The sequence below is a fragment of the Pteropus vampyrus genome, unplaced genomic scaffold (genome assembly GCF_000151845.1).
Source record: "Pteropus vampyrus isolate Shadow unplaced genomic scaffold, Pvam_2.0 Scaffold5, whole genome shotgun sequence".
NCBI lineage: Eukaryota > Metazoa > Chordata > Mammalia > Chiroptera > Pteropodidae > Pteropus > Pteropus vampyrus.
The window spans coordinates 9,282,982-9,298,711 of record NW_011888786.1 but is presented as its reverse complement, the minus strand read 5'-3'; the positions used below and the strand labels follow the sequence as shown (position 1 = coordinate 9,298,711).

The 15,730-nt window shown below is 42.8% G+C and overlaps 1 protein-coding gene across 1 annotated transcript; it reads left to right on the top strand.

The window, feature by feature from the left end:
- The first annotated feature begins 1,379 nt into the window (after positions 1–1,379).
- Positions 1,380–9,296, top strand: CCKAR (cholecystokinin A receptor). The gene is made up of 5 exons (XM_011365481.1): positions 1,380–1,678; positions 2,361–2,612; positions 5,398–5,659; positions 7,525–7,652; positions 8,528–9,296. The coding sequence occupies exons 1-5, from the start codon at positions 1,567–1,569 to the stop codon at positions 9,058–9,060; spliced, it is 1,287 nt and encodes a 428-aa protein (XP_011363783.1). The 5' UTR covers positions 1,380–1,566; the 3' UTR covers positions 9,061–9,296.
- The last annotated feature ends 6,434 nt before the right edge of the window (positions 9,297–15,730 follow it).

The following is a 15,730-nucleotide window of genomic DNA, read 5'->3' as shown; positions in this document are numbered from 1 at the left end:
AATGTTCCTTCTAGTTCCCACGACTAAGCACCTCAAACACACATGTTCACGGTTTCAAAGAAAAGAGGTACCACTCTGTCTTCCCAGCCCCACCTCTGAGCCTCGAAGATTAAAATACGGGTTAGTTCTTCTGTGTCTGGCAGGGATTCAGCAAAAATAGAGTATGTTGCTCTGTCAACTGAGACAGTTGTCAGCACAAAAGGGGCCCCGGGGGTATCTAGCCAGTAGACCACGTCTCAGCCCTGCCAAGCAGACGTCAGAAACAGGGCTTCCGCTGCCTTCGTTCGCTTTCCCAAAGGTCTGGACTGAGGAGACCCTCTCTGTATGATGAACACTGAGGGGCCTTCAGACGCCACAGAGCGTTCCCAGAGAGCCCAGACCCCTAGCCCCATCCCTCTCTCTAATCTCACCTCCCACCATTTGCCCTTCATTCACTCCTACTTCCTCTGTTCCTCAAGTAGGTCAAGGTCACTCCCACCTCAGGGTCTCTGCAATTGCTGTGACCTCTGCCAAAAATACTGTTCCACCTGTCTAGAAGATGCTTTCTCCAGATCTTCACAAGTGTCCTCCTTGTCGTCCAGGTCTCAGATCGTGGTCCCCTCTCTGGAAGGCCTTTCCTGGCCGGCTTATCTAAATTAGCACCCCCAGTCTATTCCTTTCCATCACACCTCCCTACTGCATTCATGGTGCTTAACATTATCTGGAACAATCTTATTCATTATTCGCTCACATGCCCAGAAAAGTGTCTAGCAAATGGTTGCCTGTCCATGACTGCGTGCTGCATAGATGGATGAATGGAAAAAAAACCATTAATTGGGAATTTTTGGGACTTTTTTTTTATTAGGGTTCCGGGATTCCTTCTTCAAAGTTGGCCCCCCCTTTTCAGTCAACAAGGGCAGAGACCACGAGAAATAACACTGTGGTTGGAAACAACTTAACAACCAGCCGGCAGCGATATGCACACACATTGCTGGGCATGGTTCCAAAGCTAAAAAGGCACTAATTGCTTTTATATAAGGAGGTAGAAATGCAGTCCCTCCGTGTCCTTTGGTCCTGATGGTCTGCATTATCGTATCTGTTACCGTGTTAATTGTTCCTTTCTCACGCGGCCAGTTTGGGCTTCATTCTGCCTATGTCGGGGATGCTGACAGGTTCCTATACAGAGAAGAGAGGTACTAGGCGGAGTGTGTGTGCTTGTGTTCGTGTGTGCATGTGTGTATAAAAGCAGCGACACTCTGGGAAGTGATATTTGCAGGCAGGCTGCCTGCGCTCAGGTTCCTACGGCTGGGCCAGGAATGGGAGGGGTGGGCCTGGACGGTGCAGCGGGCTTGGCTGGCACTGGCTGCTTCTCCAAGACAGGAGTGCGAGTGCTTGCCCAGCTGGACTGAGTGTGGTGAATTCAAGTTGCCTTTAGGAATGGCTGAAAAAGCCCACACCTGGAGATCCCTCCCTCCCTGCCCCTCCACAGCAGGTCGCATCTGGGAGACTCTCCAGTCATTAGAGGAATGAGCCGGGAGTGAGCAATTCGCCAGCTCACCAGCACTGGGTGGAAAGCAGCAGGCAAGGATGGATGTGGTCAACAGCCTTCTTGTGAATGGAAGCAACATCACCCCTCCTTGCGAACTAGGCATCGAAAATGAGACGCTTTTCTGCTTGGATCAGCCCCATTCATCCAAAGGTAGGCGTCAGAGGACTGCTGTTTTAATTCAGAAAACTATTAGGTTGAGGGAGAAATCAGCAAGGGCAAGGATGGTAGAGAAAATAAAACTAAGTCCTCATGAGACAAGGCTGGATAAAGTCATCTGTTAAGAAGTTTGGATAAGAGATCAAAAAGCAGAATTGAGTCAAATATTCTCATTGTTCCCCCTCAGGAGAGTGGGGCTTAATGGATGGGACGTGGGGGGAACAAAAGCAGTGGGAGGAGGTGCTGAAGTGTAGCAAGAAGGCATACAAGTGTCTAAGCGCGAACTTACAAGCATTACAGAAAAGGTGCTGTCACGACCTAGCTGTTGCCTTTGCTCGGGGGAAATCCGGCGTGAAGAAGTGATTAAAGCGAGATAATGTTTAGCAGCTAGAAAGAAAGCAATCACTACTCACTGAAGCTTTGTGCTTAAGAAAAAGTAGTTCCCTGAATGATCCTTTAACGAACCAACCTTTCAGAAGCAACGGAATCACTCTGTGCTCTCCCCAGTTTGTTTCTGCAAGATATTGTCTGTCCATGAATAGCTGGGTTCGATGATTGCACCCCTGCGAAGAAAAAAAATCCGGGAGGAACTAATCGTTGGCTTCATGTTCTAAGGTTTTAACATTCTGCTCTCATAACCTCCATCCCTCCGTCTTGTCCCTGTTACTCTCTGCAGAGTGGCAGCCAGCTGTGCAGATTCTCTTGTATTCCTTGATATTCCTGCTCAGCGTGCTGGGGAACACGCTGGTCATCACGGTGCTGATTCGAAACAAGAGGATGAGAACCGTCACCAACATCTTCCTGCTGTCCCTGGCCATCAGCGACCTCATGCTCTGCCTCTTCTGTATGCCGTTCAACCTCATCCCCAACCTGCTCAAGGATTTCATCTTCGGGAACGCTGTTTGCAAGACCACCACCTACTTCATGGGTGAGTTGCTGCCATGACTATTTCTGGAACTCGCCCCAGACCCCACTCAACCCCAGACATTCCAAAACCCCTGACAGCCTCGGGCAGAGGGTCCTTGCTGAGTGTAAATATCAAAACGTCTGTCTGTGTAGGGCTGTGCGCAAGGATTCAGGTACTGACTGAGTCCTCATAACTCTCCCGAAGTCAGTCCCCAGTCGCCTGTTTCAGAGGTCAGTTTCTCAGAGAGGAGTTAGTTGATAAGAAATCACAGAAGGGGCTGGTTTTGCTTGCTTCTGTTAGAAAGAAACAGATGCAAGCTGCTCTGTCACTTTCTGGAAGCTGCTGGTTGTATTCTGAGCTCTACCCAGGGATAGCAAAGGAGGACGAGGAGGGTTTTTTTTGTCGTCGCTCTTGCTTTCCCAGGGAACAGGGGCTATTTGACAACCAGTTTCGACACAGCTCTAGACTCCTTTCTCAGGATTCACTTCCCAGCCTGTTCCCCCAGAGACAGAGAGGCCTCTGCCCCTAGATGAGGAGTTGTATTTGCTCATGGGGGCTGTGAGGTCAATAAGTTGACCTTGATTGGCTGAGATATGCAGCTCTCTGCCTATGCCAATCAAAATGATGATGATGATGATGATGATGATAAAAATCACAAGGGCTAATATTTTGAGTACTTTTTATGCACCCAATGATATGCTAAGCGTTTTTACCTTCGTGATCTTATTGGATTGGCCAAATACCCTATGAAGTACAGCTATTTTTCTCTAGCTCACTGAGGCGGGAACAGAGGCACAGAGAAGTTAACAATGTGCCCAAGGACACACAGGTGGTGAGCCACAGAGCTGGGATTAGAACCCAAATCAGCGGCCACTACAGTGGTGATGAACAAGGACATGTCTTCTTGGTCCCCTTGTCCCTTGCCTATTCTGAGAACCAGTTGGGAGGAAGAGGAGAGGCAGGAAATGGGAGGGAGCTGGTTTTGTTCTGACCTAAGCCTTGCAATATTCACAGCTGAGTTGGGCTAGGGCAGTCTTCAGTGACCAGAATTCTTTAAAAGCCTTTATTTCTCCCAGTTGAGGAAGCCGGATCCAGCACTAACCAAATGATGATGAATTATCAACCTGCGTGCCACAGACAAATAACCAAGAAAGTGTCACTCTGTGTTCAAGTTTTCCGAAAATAAAAATAGACTTGCAGAGGAAAAGGATCACTGCTAAACACTGAAGCAATAACAACTAGCATTTCATAGCACTTTTGGCATTCAGAGCCTGTCCAACTATATTTTAAGAGAATGTTATTTAAGAATCTTAACAAGAATATGTGAAAGGAGGTTTACAATGTGTGCTCGTGCAGTTGCACAACATTGTGAATTTGCTAAATGATTTTAAATGGTCAACTTTGTGTTATGTGAATTTCACCTTGATAAAAAAAATTTTTCAAAAATAGCTAAAATGAAAAGCAAAACAATTCTGAAAATGTTTGCAATATTGTAACGGTTCTGCTGGACTTCTGTCATTTCAACTCTTCTTTTAATTTTGAGTTTTCCTCAATACTATTGCTAACAGTTAATGTTTATTAAACTCCTGATATGTAGCCAAAAAAAAAAAAAAAGTGCTTGCCTGATGGTGGGTTTATAATTACAGTGGACTCATCGTACAGACTTGACTCTGAGGAGTTCAGGGCTATTCTCTCTCATTTAAATGTCAACTCCTTAGGGTAAAGTCCATTGAAACACAGCAAATCCTGCCTGAGAACATGAGTTTTAATGTAACGGTTTGGGGATTATAGTTTTCTTAAAGTGTCTTAGAAATACTATGGAAATTCTCCCTAGGAAAAAAAACATTTTTATATGTAGTCTCAGAGAATTAACGTATATCCATAAAAGGCCCCCAGCTAAGAACTTCCGCTCCCAAACTTAGATGAATTCTTAGATTTAAGAAATCATGGTAAGGGTTAATCAGAAGAGTTGAAGGACTTCATGGATGAAGAATTAAAAGGGATTTTAATGAGATAAGACATTATAATAAATATACACACAACAGCACAAAAAATATTAAGGAAAATTAAGCTTTTCCGACTATAGCTCAGTACATGATTTTAAATGAGGTGTTTTGGTGTCTTTCTCACGGATGATGCATGCTTATTCTACAAAACATAAAAAGTCAAAAAAGATAATAAGGAAGACTCTAGTTTTCCCACCCAGAAAAACCTTTAGTTGCAGTATGCGATTTTTCCTCCTCATCGTTTTTTATCATTTTGTTCTGTTTTTTTCGACACACTACATTTTGAAATCTAGTAATGTTTCACTCTTAAAAACAGTCTTACTAGAAATTTTCAGAAAGAGTTTTAATGCCCTTAGCCCAGACCCCAGTGACTTTGGGGGTCATAGTCCTTGAGAATCTGAGTGATAAGGTCAACTTAACTATGCAGATCATGCTCAAAATGAGAGCTTTTCTATGGGTTACTCCATAATCTCCTCTGTGGGATAGGAACATATTTCATCCCCTCAGTTATTAATTAATGAGCACCTTCTGCCCAAGAAGGAGTTCAAAAGTCAATAAACTTAACTGAAAATTGGCAGTCAGATATATTTGCAAATACATTTCTTTAACTGCTTTCTTAAATCCTTTTTGGAACAAAGCTGGAAATCAATCATTCTTTTAAAAATATAACACACAAGATTTCTTTCCCCCGAGTTGTTTCCTTTGATAGCACACCTGTGCGGATCAGATATACTTGAGCAAATGTGCGCGTAAACTTTGGGGTTCAGAGCCGCAAAACTGACTTCTTTGTTCCTTCCCAGGCACCTCTGTGAGTGTATCCACTTTTAATCTGGTCGCCATATCTCTGGAGCGATACGGTGCGATTTGCAAACCCTTACAGTCCCGGGTCTGGCAGACGAAATCCCACGCTTTGAAGGTGATTGCTGCTACCTGGTGCCTCTCCTTTACCATCATGACTCCGTACCCAATTTATAGCAACTTGGTGCCTTTTACCAAAAATAACAACCAGACCGCAAATATGTGCCGCTTTCTACTGCCAAATGATGTTATGCAGCAGTCCTGGTAAGGGTCCAGAGTGCTCGTTTGTTTGCTATAACTTGGTAGAATTTGAAGCTTGCATAAAACTGGAATGTATTGTCCATAGTGGCTGGGTGATCCGTTTCCTGAAGACATTTTGAGAAGGATCATTCTAATCTTGTTCTAGAATAATGGTAATAGCAGACACGTAGAGTGCTGTTTTAAATCCCATACATATGTTAATTTAATTAATTATCTCAAAACCCTATAGGGTAGGTACTATTATTGCCCTCATTTCACAGATGAGAAAACTGAGAGAAGTGAGGTTAAAGTAAATTATTCAAAGTCACAAGCCTAGAAGAGACAGAGCCTCTGTGCTTACCTACCATGCACTGTGCTTCCAGATGGTCTGGTGGGGGTGGGGTTGGGCTAGATGATTTGAAGGGCTATGATTTTCTAAGAATTGAAGATAGAGCGAGGATGAGTTCCAGATCCCATGTGGTTTTTATTAGAGCCGCAGGTATGGTACTTGCACAGAGTGCTTTACTGAAAATAAAAAAGCAAGATTCTAATACCTGTTTTTTACGATGTTGGACAAGTTCACGCAAATTCTCTAACATCCAGGATTTTTTTTTTTTAATCTATACAAGGATTTAATAATATAGATATTTTTTATCTACCTCATTGGGTGGCTGTAAAATTCAAATGAGAGTATGTGTACAAAAAATTTCATTAAATAGCTTGTAAAAGCCTACACCAATGCAGGGAATTATGTTTACTAATTCCAAGCCTGTTTTAGAAGCAAGGAGCTAGACATTTAAAAATGACTTAAAACTGAGATAATCTGCTTTCTCTGCCTTCTTTTTTTTTTCATTTCAACCCAGTAACATATACACACACACCAAGAATTATGTTGTAAACGAGAGGGACTTGAAAAGGAATCTTATCAAAACATGTCCAATTGAAATGAGAAATGGCCCAGCCACCGTGAGCCTCTGACAAATTTATGGCCTAATCGTGTGACCTTACACATGCCAGACTACAAAAGTGATTTAGGGGCCAGACTCATAAAAGAGGAGGCTGGAATGCCTCAGGAATCAATTGTGTTTATGCCTTCTCAAGCATAGTTCTGCCCCACCAGGCACTTGAGTTAGACTGCCACTGTGCCAGTGGGTCAGAAACAACCGGAAGGCCATGTTTTGCAAAACCAAGGAGGCTTTCCATCGTTCTCACCTGTTTTTGATTATTCTGTTGCCATAAAGTCAACAAATGATATATTGATATACTTAAGAGCGTAAGTTCTAGAATCATATTGCTTGAGTTCAAGTCCTACCTCTGCCATTAGCTTTGTGACTTTGGGCAAGTTATTTAAGTCTCTTTAAGTCTCAGTTTCCTCATCTGTAAAGTAGGCATTGTGATAACAGTCCCTACCTCAAAGGTTATTATGGGAGTTAATATTTAATAATATCTGTAATAGTATCTATATAAAATGCTTAGCCTAGTGTGTAGCACATTTAATAAGTCCCTAATAAATGTAAGCCCTCATGTTTTATTATTTTGGTAACAGCTTTATTGAGATAAAATGTACATACTTTTTTTTTAAAGCTCTCATTAGTTTTATAGGTATAGACCTGTTTCAGGCACAGAGTTAGAGCAAACTTTTCCAATTTAACTAGTCTGTCATAAGAGTCTTTATCAGAAAAAAACAAAAACAAAAAATGAAAAACCAGAAGAAGTAAACAACTTCTAATGACTGAACCTCCAGACATGGAATTTCCAAGGAATTAAATACTAGCAATTAATGTGTTTGCTCAGACCTGTCTAAATGCAGATGAACTCTATTTATTCCATGCCATCTGAGTTTGAAATACTGGATTGCTGGTTATTGGATTTCTTTTTTATTTTATTAGGCACACGTTCCTGTTACTCATCCTCTTTCTTATTCCTGGAATCGTAATGATGGTAGCATATGGATTAATCTCTTTGGAACTTTACCAAGGAATAAAATTTGATGCTAGCCAGAAGAAGTCTGCTAGAGGTAAACTAACAATCTTTTCACTGCATGTTTATGTCGAAAGATCACAATAGCTTGTTCTCTGTAACTTAAGTAGAGAAACCTACAATATATTATAGATTTGTAAAAGTATTATGAGACTGTGCCATAAGGGACAGCCATAAAACCGAGTATCTCTATTTCCTCATCTGTGCAATGGAGAAATCATTCCTCTCAAAAGGGTGCTGAGTGGAATAAAAGGAGATAATACACATCCCAAGGATAAGCTGAGGGCCCACGTGTCCCAGACTTTCCATGATGGACCTCCTTCAGCACCCAAAGCTAACTGTAATTCCAGTCCCCCATCCTATCTCCTCCCTTCGCAAAGCCTCGCCCCTTCCCCATTCAGTTCGATGTACTATCCACATGGCTTCTCCTTCTCACTCCACCTCTCCACTCCGTTCTTAACCATATATAACAATCTCTAGCTTCTTCGGTGTTTGTTGATTTTTGCTCATTGTCTAGATTCCTCACAGTAAAAGCAGTCAGAGGCTTACAAGAAAGCAGGGACCTTTTCCCCTGAGGAGCTGGGAAAAGGAAGTGTGTGAATATTCATTTTTTTTAATAGTTTTTTTTTTATCCTTACAATCTACATACATAAAATGCTATTTTATTATTACATATCATGTTATGTACATTATATATTATACATTATTTTGTTAATTTTAAGCAGTTTTGCATTTGAAGGAAAGGACTGGTATAGTTCCATACTTACCCACATTGCAGTCCCACGGTCGCCTGCCCAGTTCTTCAGTTCGAGTTTGGTTTGGCCCCCTCGATGGAAGCGGGGGGTGGGTCTCCATGCCTTCTGTCTGGCACGGCTCATCCCAGATGATAAGTGATGTCACTTGCCTACCCAGAAAGGAAACCGAGCGCCGGCAGCAGCGGCCGATACGAGGACAGTGACGGGTGTTACCTGCAGAAGTCCAAGCACCCACGCAAGCTGGAGCTTCAGCGCCTGTCGCCCGGCGGCAGCGGCAGGGTCAACCGCATCAGGAGCAGCAGCTCCGCGGCCAACCTGATGGCCAAGAAGCGGGTGATCCGCATGCTCATGGTCATCGTGGTCCTCTTCTTCCTGTGCTGGATGCCCATCTTCAGCGTCAACGCCTGGCGGGCCTATGACACGGCCTCCGCCGAGCGCCACCTCTCGGGGACCCCCATTTCCTTCATCCTCCTGCTCTCCTACACCTCCTCCTGCGTCAACCCCATCATCTACTGCTTCATGAACAAACGGTTCCGCCTCGGCTTCATGGCCACCTTCCCCTGCTGCCCCAACCCTGGTCCCCCAGGGGCGAGAGGAGAGCCGGGAGAGGAGGAGGAAGGCAGGACCACCGGGGCCTCGCTGTCCAGGTACTCATACAGCCACATGAGCGCCTCTGCCCCGCCCCCGTGACTCCACCCCGGCCCCCCAGCGCCGAAGGAGGGATGGGGGGACTGAGGAAGGAGCGAGCGAAGGAGGAGGGGAAAGGAGGCGAGAAGTGAGGGAGACGAAAGGCTCCATTTCCAGGGGTGACTCTTGTCTGCTTTTCATCCTTCATCCAGGTTCTGGGAAACACTGCTGGGGGTGGGGCCATGACTTGGTCTCTAGGCAGTTCAGGGCAGGAAGTGTTCAATATTATTCGCCATCAGAAAACCTCAGCAGGCCAGTAACAGGAGTCCCACAGGGCTCGGGCTGCAAATGTGATCGCCAAGCACATGTTCCAATGGGGATGTGGACCCTACTGAGTTTAGAAGGTTCTAGAACATCCAAGGTGGATTCTCACTTCCCATTACGGTACACTTCTATGCTCTGCTACTTCTGCTGATGCAGATTGTGGTAGCTGCTCTGTCCCTGGGGAGTCTAATCACTTATGCACATCCTGTGGCCACCCCCCTCATCTCCACCCCAAAAGGGAACAGGAAGCAAACCCTCTTTTGTCCATTTTCTGTAGTAAAGAATAATTTGACTTTTTCTTCTTGTGGTCGGTCAAGAACAGAGACACACGTTTATGTGGTTATCAGAATAGCATAAGAAACTTTTCCTCAAAAGTTGGAATTATATTTCTAAAAATAACAGAGAATATAAGGCAAATAGCTGGATGAAATGCTATCTTACTATAAAGAATATTAAGTGCCAGAAGGGGCATAGAAATCTTTTTTTTTTTCTACTTTAATGGTATCTATTGCTTAACACCACCTTTATAGCATGGTATTAAGCCCCATGGTTTCTTTGACTCGACTTTATTTTTCAGACTTATCTGGCACTTTCTGTTTTCCAGAAAGACCTCCAGGTATAAAGGAGAGTTGGAACCTATGCATACCCCGCCAAGGGTAGAACTGCGTAGTCAGGTCCAGAATAAAAACTGGCACACTTGGACTCAATTAACAAAATAGCTTTTAAATGTCAAAGCTATGTTTTTAAACATAATCTATGTATTTGCTAATGATTGTATTGATTTTTGTATGTGTGTAAACTGAACATATATGTTCTTTACATATAAGTTTATTTGGTGTGTTTAAAAAAAATAGTGAATGGATGTTGGAATTCAGCAAGTGTTATAATTTTACATTTCTTTACAACAGTTGGAGCTTCATGTGAACTTCTTTTCTTTGCAAAACTAGTGTTGAAATCTCCTCTAATTTAGAAATCTTAATTTAAAATAAGATATGAGCTATACATTTAGATAACAGGGAAGGCATTTCTAGAATAGAATGTGCCAATATAATATTTCTTTTCTTAAGGGCAACATTGTCCTGTCTATTTAAATAAATTAACACAGACATTTTTGACCAAAACAAATTTACATGCTAGTGTAGGAAATAAAATAACAACCAAAACAAAAACCACAAGGAAACATTGTAGCTTCCACACCTCCAAGCATCTGACAAGTGAACTTTTCTTTTTCTTGATTTCATGGGGCCATGACTATCCCATTGATCCAGGCCTGACACTCTGTATTGTACATAAGGGCCACTGATTTCAATATTGGAAAAAAATGAGGAAGAGGGGATGGGGAGGAGAGTAGCAAGAAGTGATCACGAATAGAGAAAGGGACACTGTATAATTTAAGAATATAATGAGTGTCACCATTTTGGGGGGCAGATGATCATGTGCTAATGGACAAGGAATTTGAGGACAGACTATTTATTATAGATTTTCAAGCCAGACATTAGTTTTTCTGTTCCACAGACTGCAATATAATGTTAATATTTATAACCAGTCATCTCAGTCGAAGATTTCAAGGTAAAAATTCGACCAACTGAAATGCACATTGCTAAAATGGTAATGGTAAAAGGTGTAAGAAATTGAAAATGTCGCCAATAGTTGAGGAAATCTTACAAAATCTATAATTTTCCTGCCAGAAGAATAAGCCTTCCCTTCTGACAGTGTTGGCATATAAATTAGGTTAAAGTAGGAGCCCTCATCACTGAGAACTTCTGAAAGTTCCAAAGGTATATTAACCTAAAAACAGGCTGCCAGATTTTGCAAATAAAAATATAGGATGTCCAGTTAAATTCTAATTTTAATAAACAACATTTTTTTTCGTATGAGTATGTCCCATCCACTAAAATACATTCCTGTAAAATAATTTTTTAATTACATAAAAATATAAACAAGATTTCTCAGATATAGACCAATAAAATGCCTCTGTTCACTAAATTTTTTGAAATGTCTTTTACATACTGAAAGCCCTTTAAAAAAAAGAAGAAAAATGCTATTAACTTTCAGAATCTATGCCTGACCTTTGAGAACGGTACTATCGACAAGATGATTTTACTCTATACAACATTTTTTTTTAACATAAGGCCATGCTAACATGCATTACCAATTTGAAATAAAATGGCCAGTAAAGAGAACAGATTCAAGTTTCTGGTGTTGTCTAGTGTCTTCTGGTAGCTTCTACTCATCAGCAAAGCAGACCATTATAACTTGAGTGTATCTTGGATCTTTGCTTAAACCGCGTGTTCCAGAGTTACTAGTTACTGTGATATTCTCTCACAATAAACCTGCAGGAGTGAATGGGCAGTGCATTCATCTATATGGCTGGTTACACATGTTAGTGTATGTTTAACAAGTGTCCCCCCCACCATTCAGTTAAAACGCAATCTTCATGAGGCCAGTGATAGTAGCTGTTAAACCTCCACCGTGTTTCCTGCCAGCGTTTTGCCCAGTACTCTGCACACTGTGAGTGCTCAATAAATCTTGTGACTGACTTCCGCTCTGCCTCCTGTGCTTTTTGGGGGATCCTCTTTCCATCCACAGCAGTAATGCTCAACAAAGAGGGCACATGCTTGGGGGAAGGGATGGTATCAGGATATCTATAGTGTTTTTTCCAACTCTCTCTATATCCCTACCCAAGATTCAGCTGTGTGAGCATTTGCTGCCATCTCTCCCTCCCCTCTTCCTCTCCTCCTGTATATCTGTGTAACTGAAGATGTTACATATAGGAGGGTGTTGTACCTGTGAACAGTGTAAGACACAGATAAAAACAGCATTGGCGGAAAGGACAAATACTGTATGGATCCATTCATGCGAAATATCTAAAGTCGTCAAAATTATCGAAACAGAAAGTAGAAAGGTAGTTAGCGAGGGCTGGAGGAGGGAGGAGGGAGAATTAGTGTTCAGTGAGCACAGAGTTTCAGTGTCTCAAGAAGAAAAAGTTCTAAGTGGCAATCACATTGCTCTACAGTTCCTGGTCCTTGTGCTATAATGACCCCAAGGAATAAACATCCTTTCTCTGTCCCCATCTCCTCTCTCCCCTGACGGACATTTGGTCCCCACCCTGAGCTCCCTGAACATGGAGGATTTCAGAGCTGGGTTTCTGTACTGCTGTCCTGGACGCTTCCATCTCTGCGTGTATTTTTAGAAGGAAGATAGCACACTTTGCCACTTCGCCAGGAAGCCAAGAGACGCTATCAGTAATGGAGCTTTCACCTCTTTGGCGAGTTATCAACATTATTAAAATCCTTTATCCGAATCATCAGAGACAAATACAAGCCAACTTATCCATCAGCCTGTGGTGTAAAGCTTCCTGGTCTGTCCCTCCACCTGTTACCTTTTTACCAAATCCCCCTTCCCTGGTGAAATCTGCAGATTGTGGTTACCCGAAGGCCACCTCTAGGATGCCTGGATGTCCTCCACAACCCCAAAATTGTCATATCTGAAATGGAGCTATTTGTCATACCCCAAGCTACTTCTTCTGATTTTCTCTTCCTGCTAGTGGTACCCCCACTGTCTCAGGTTATCAGGCTCAAAATGGGGCTCATCTTTTAGAGGGTGGTATTGGGAAGTGGTGGAGAATGTGGACTTGGAGTCAGAAAGACTTGCATCCGTACCCCACACCGAATGCTCACCAGCTGTGGGATAGCAGTTATTACCCAGGCCCCCAGCAACAGAGTCCTCATCTGTAGCACTCATCTCGTAGGATTTTTGTGAAAATTAAATTATGTTAAATAATTTTAAAGTCGTTAAACTTTAAAATGATATTTTAAAGAATATTAAAGGGGACTCAGATTGTGGATGTGGACAGCCTCAGTGAGCTGTGCTACCAGAGCAGGAGCTGGTTGGAGGACGCATCGCCTGCATCAGAAACTCATGCACTATCGGAAGCCCACACACAGTATGTTTGCAGGGAGGGTGGAAGTCTCTAGAAAACCTACAAAACTTCCCCCCAGGAGGAAGAGCCAGCATTTTTACATCTGCCATGAGGAAGGGAGGAAGGAAGGAAGGAAGGAAGGAAGGAAGGAAGGAAGGAAGGAAGGAAGGAAGGAAGGAAGGAAGGAAGGAAGGAAGGAAGGAACGGATGGACCACCAGCTTCTCCACTGCAACTGTCTTGCCTGGGACCTATTCAACTTAGAGGAAAGGACGGAAGCTTCAAATTGGATGTGAGGTAAAAGATTTGATTTATATCGTACTGAAGACCGAAAGATGAAGTTCTAATGAAGAGTTGGGGAATGCTATGGGATATGCCAGAGAGATCATGCAGGGAGTGTGGGGATGGGAATAATCTAACTGGTAGCGATTGAAGGCAGAGATAAGAGAAAAATAAAGCTATTTCCGAATTGTTCCACATCTTTCGATACATGTGTTACATGTGAACAGTGTCTGGCAAACAGTAGGTACCTAAGGAATGACAGCCGTTATAAGCAATATCTAAGATACCTATTTCAGTTATTAGCCTGGCCTGGCTGGTCTTTTCAAGTTTTACTAAGAACTCCCTAATCAGAATTATTTTTGTTTTCTGAAACTAATATAAAATAATATTGAATGTCAACTCTAATTGAAACATCAATATTTTTTAAAAAGAATTGTTTTTGTCACTTATCACCCAGGAAGTCACAGTAGTTGTTAAACTGATCTCCCGACCTCCAATTGTCTCTCACCCCACTTCACCCCGCTCTGGTATCAGATTGGTCTTACCAGCGCGAGGCTCGGATCACCTCACTCCCTGCCCAGGACTCCTCAGTGGTTAGGCATCGCCTAGAAGCCCCACTTCCTTAGCTTGGCACTGAAGTTTCCAGCAATTGAAAGTCACACCTTCCTTCTTTATCAGTCAAGTTTCTCTTCCTTTTACAACAGCGTGATTTGCTGTTCCCTGATGTCCTTGCGCTCATGACGCCTTTTTTTCCCTCCTTAGCTCTTTCTGAAAATCCCTCTTTCTTCGTGGCTCAGCTAACACATTATCTTCCCCATAAAACCTCCCAATTCCTCTGCTGGAAAGGGCCTCTCCCTCCTCTGAGCTGAAGTTACATTTTTTTTACACTTCTTGTCGTCCAACAAAAGCTCATTTCCCCCCGCCCTACTCCTCGTTGTTTGCATTATATACGGGCATCGATGGTATTATATTTAGGAGGAAAAAGTCCAATTTCAAGGAATAAATCATGGTGAATCTGTGCTACACATAACAATCTCATTCCCTTTTGTTAGTTTTAGGTTTAGGGGTAAGTTTATGTCCCACTTTGAGCCAGTGATGTTTAAAGGCGTACGCTCTAATTTTTTTTTTTAAAGGCCTTAATTCATAGCAAATTTGCTGATTTCCATGGTGTAATTACTCCCATCTTCGACAATTTCAAGTCACCAGTGGGACATCATTGAACGTGGAATTTGGAAGAGATGTGCTGTACCCTAGCATTTTACGGTATTTCCGCCATGCTGACACATTACCATCAAGAGCACAGATAACAGTTAAATGTAGTAATAGAGACAGAAGTGAGGCATTTTGAGTATTTTTTACCATGTTTCCTGAAAATGTTAACAATTGGCTCTTGAAAGCCAATAAAATCCAACTCTCACACACCACTGGTTCTAGCCCATTGCTATAGACAGAATGTGTTTCCTCGAAATTCACACATTGAAATCTAATCCCCGATGCAATGGTATTGGCGGTGGGGTCTTTGAAGGGTAAGCAGGTTATGAAGGCAGAGCCCTCATAAACGGGATTCGTGCCCTTATCAAACAGACCCAGATGGCCCCCTCGCCCAGTCTGCCATGCGAGGACACAGAGAGGAGATGGCCGTTCATGAGCCAGGAAGCAGGTGCTCACCAGACACCAAATCTGCTGGTGCTGTGATCTCGTACTTCCCAGCCTCTCGAACGGTGAGAAATAACTGCGTGATGCTTAATCCCCCCAGCCTATGGAATTTTTATTATAGCGGCCCAAAATGACTAAGACACCAATGAAATGTAAGGAGAAGTCTGCTGGGGTGTATTGGTCATTTTTTGTTGCATTGTGCATCAATAACAAACGACTCCAAAAGCTAGCACAGAGCATCACATACGAAGGTTTTCAAAACATGTTGGATGAATGAATCCCTCACCCATAAAATATTTGGACTAGATCGACGGTTTTCAAATTTTAACACAGAGAAACCTCTTTTGTCCCCCTAAGCAATTCTATATGGAAGCCCACAATGAGAAAGAGATAATAGCATAGTTGTTCTAGTTGCAGGAATGGGGGCTTTGAGACACTTCCTTGGTATCTTCGTGGAAGCTCTTGGATTCCACAGAACATAGTTTAGAAACCACTTCCTTAACTCCACTCCAGGACCAACACTCTGTGATTCTAGACCCTGCAATATCAGC

Bases quoted from the DNA above. Each gene is read 5' to 3' on its own strand.
- CCKAR (XM_011365481.1), top strand. From the start codon at position 1,567: ATGGATGTGGTCAACAGCCTTCTTGTGAATGGAAGCAACATCACCCCT. The intron at 2,613-5,397 runs GTGAGTTGCTGC...GTTCCTTCCCAG, and splicing joins GACCACCACCTACTTCATGG to GCACCTCTGTGAGTGTATCC. The intron at 5,660-7,524 runs GTAAGGGTCCAG...TTATTTTATTAG, and splicing joins GATGTTATGCAGCAGTCCTG to GCACACGTTCCTGTTACTCA.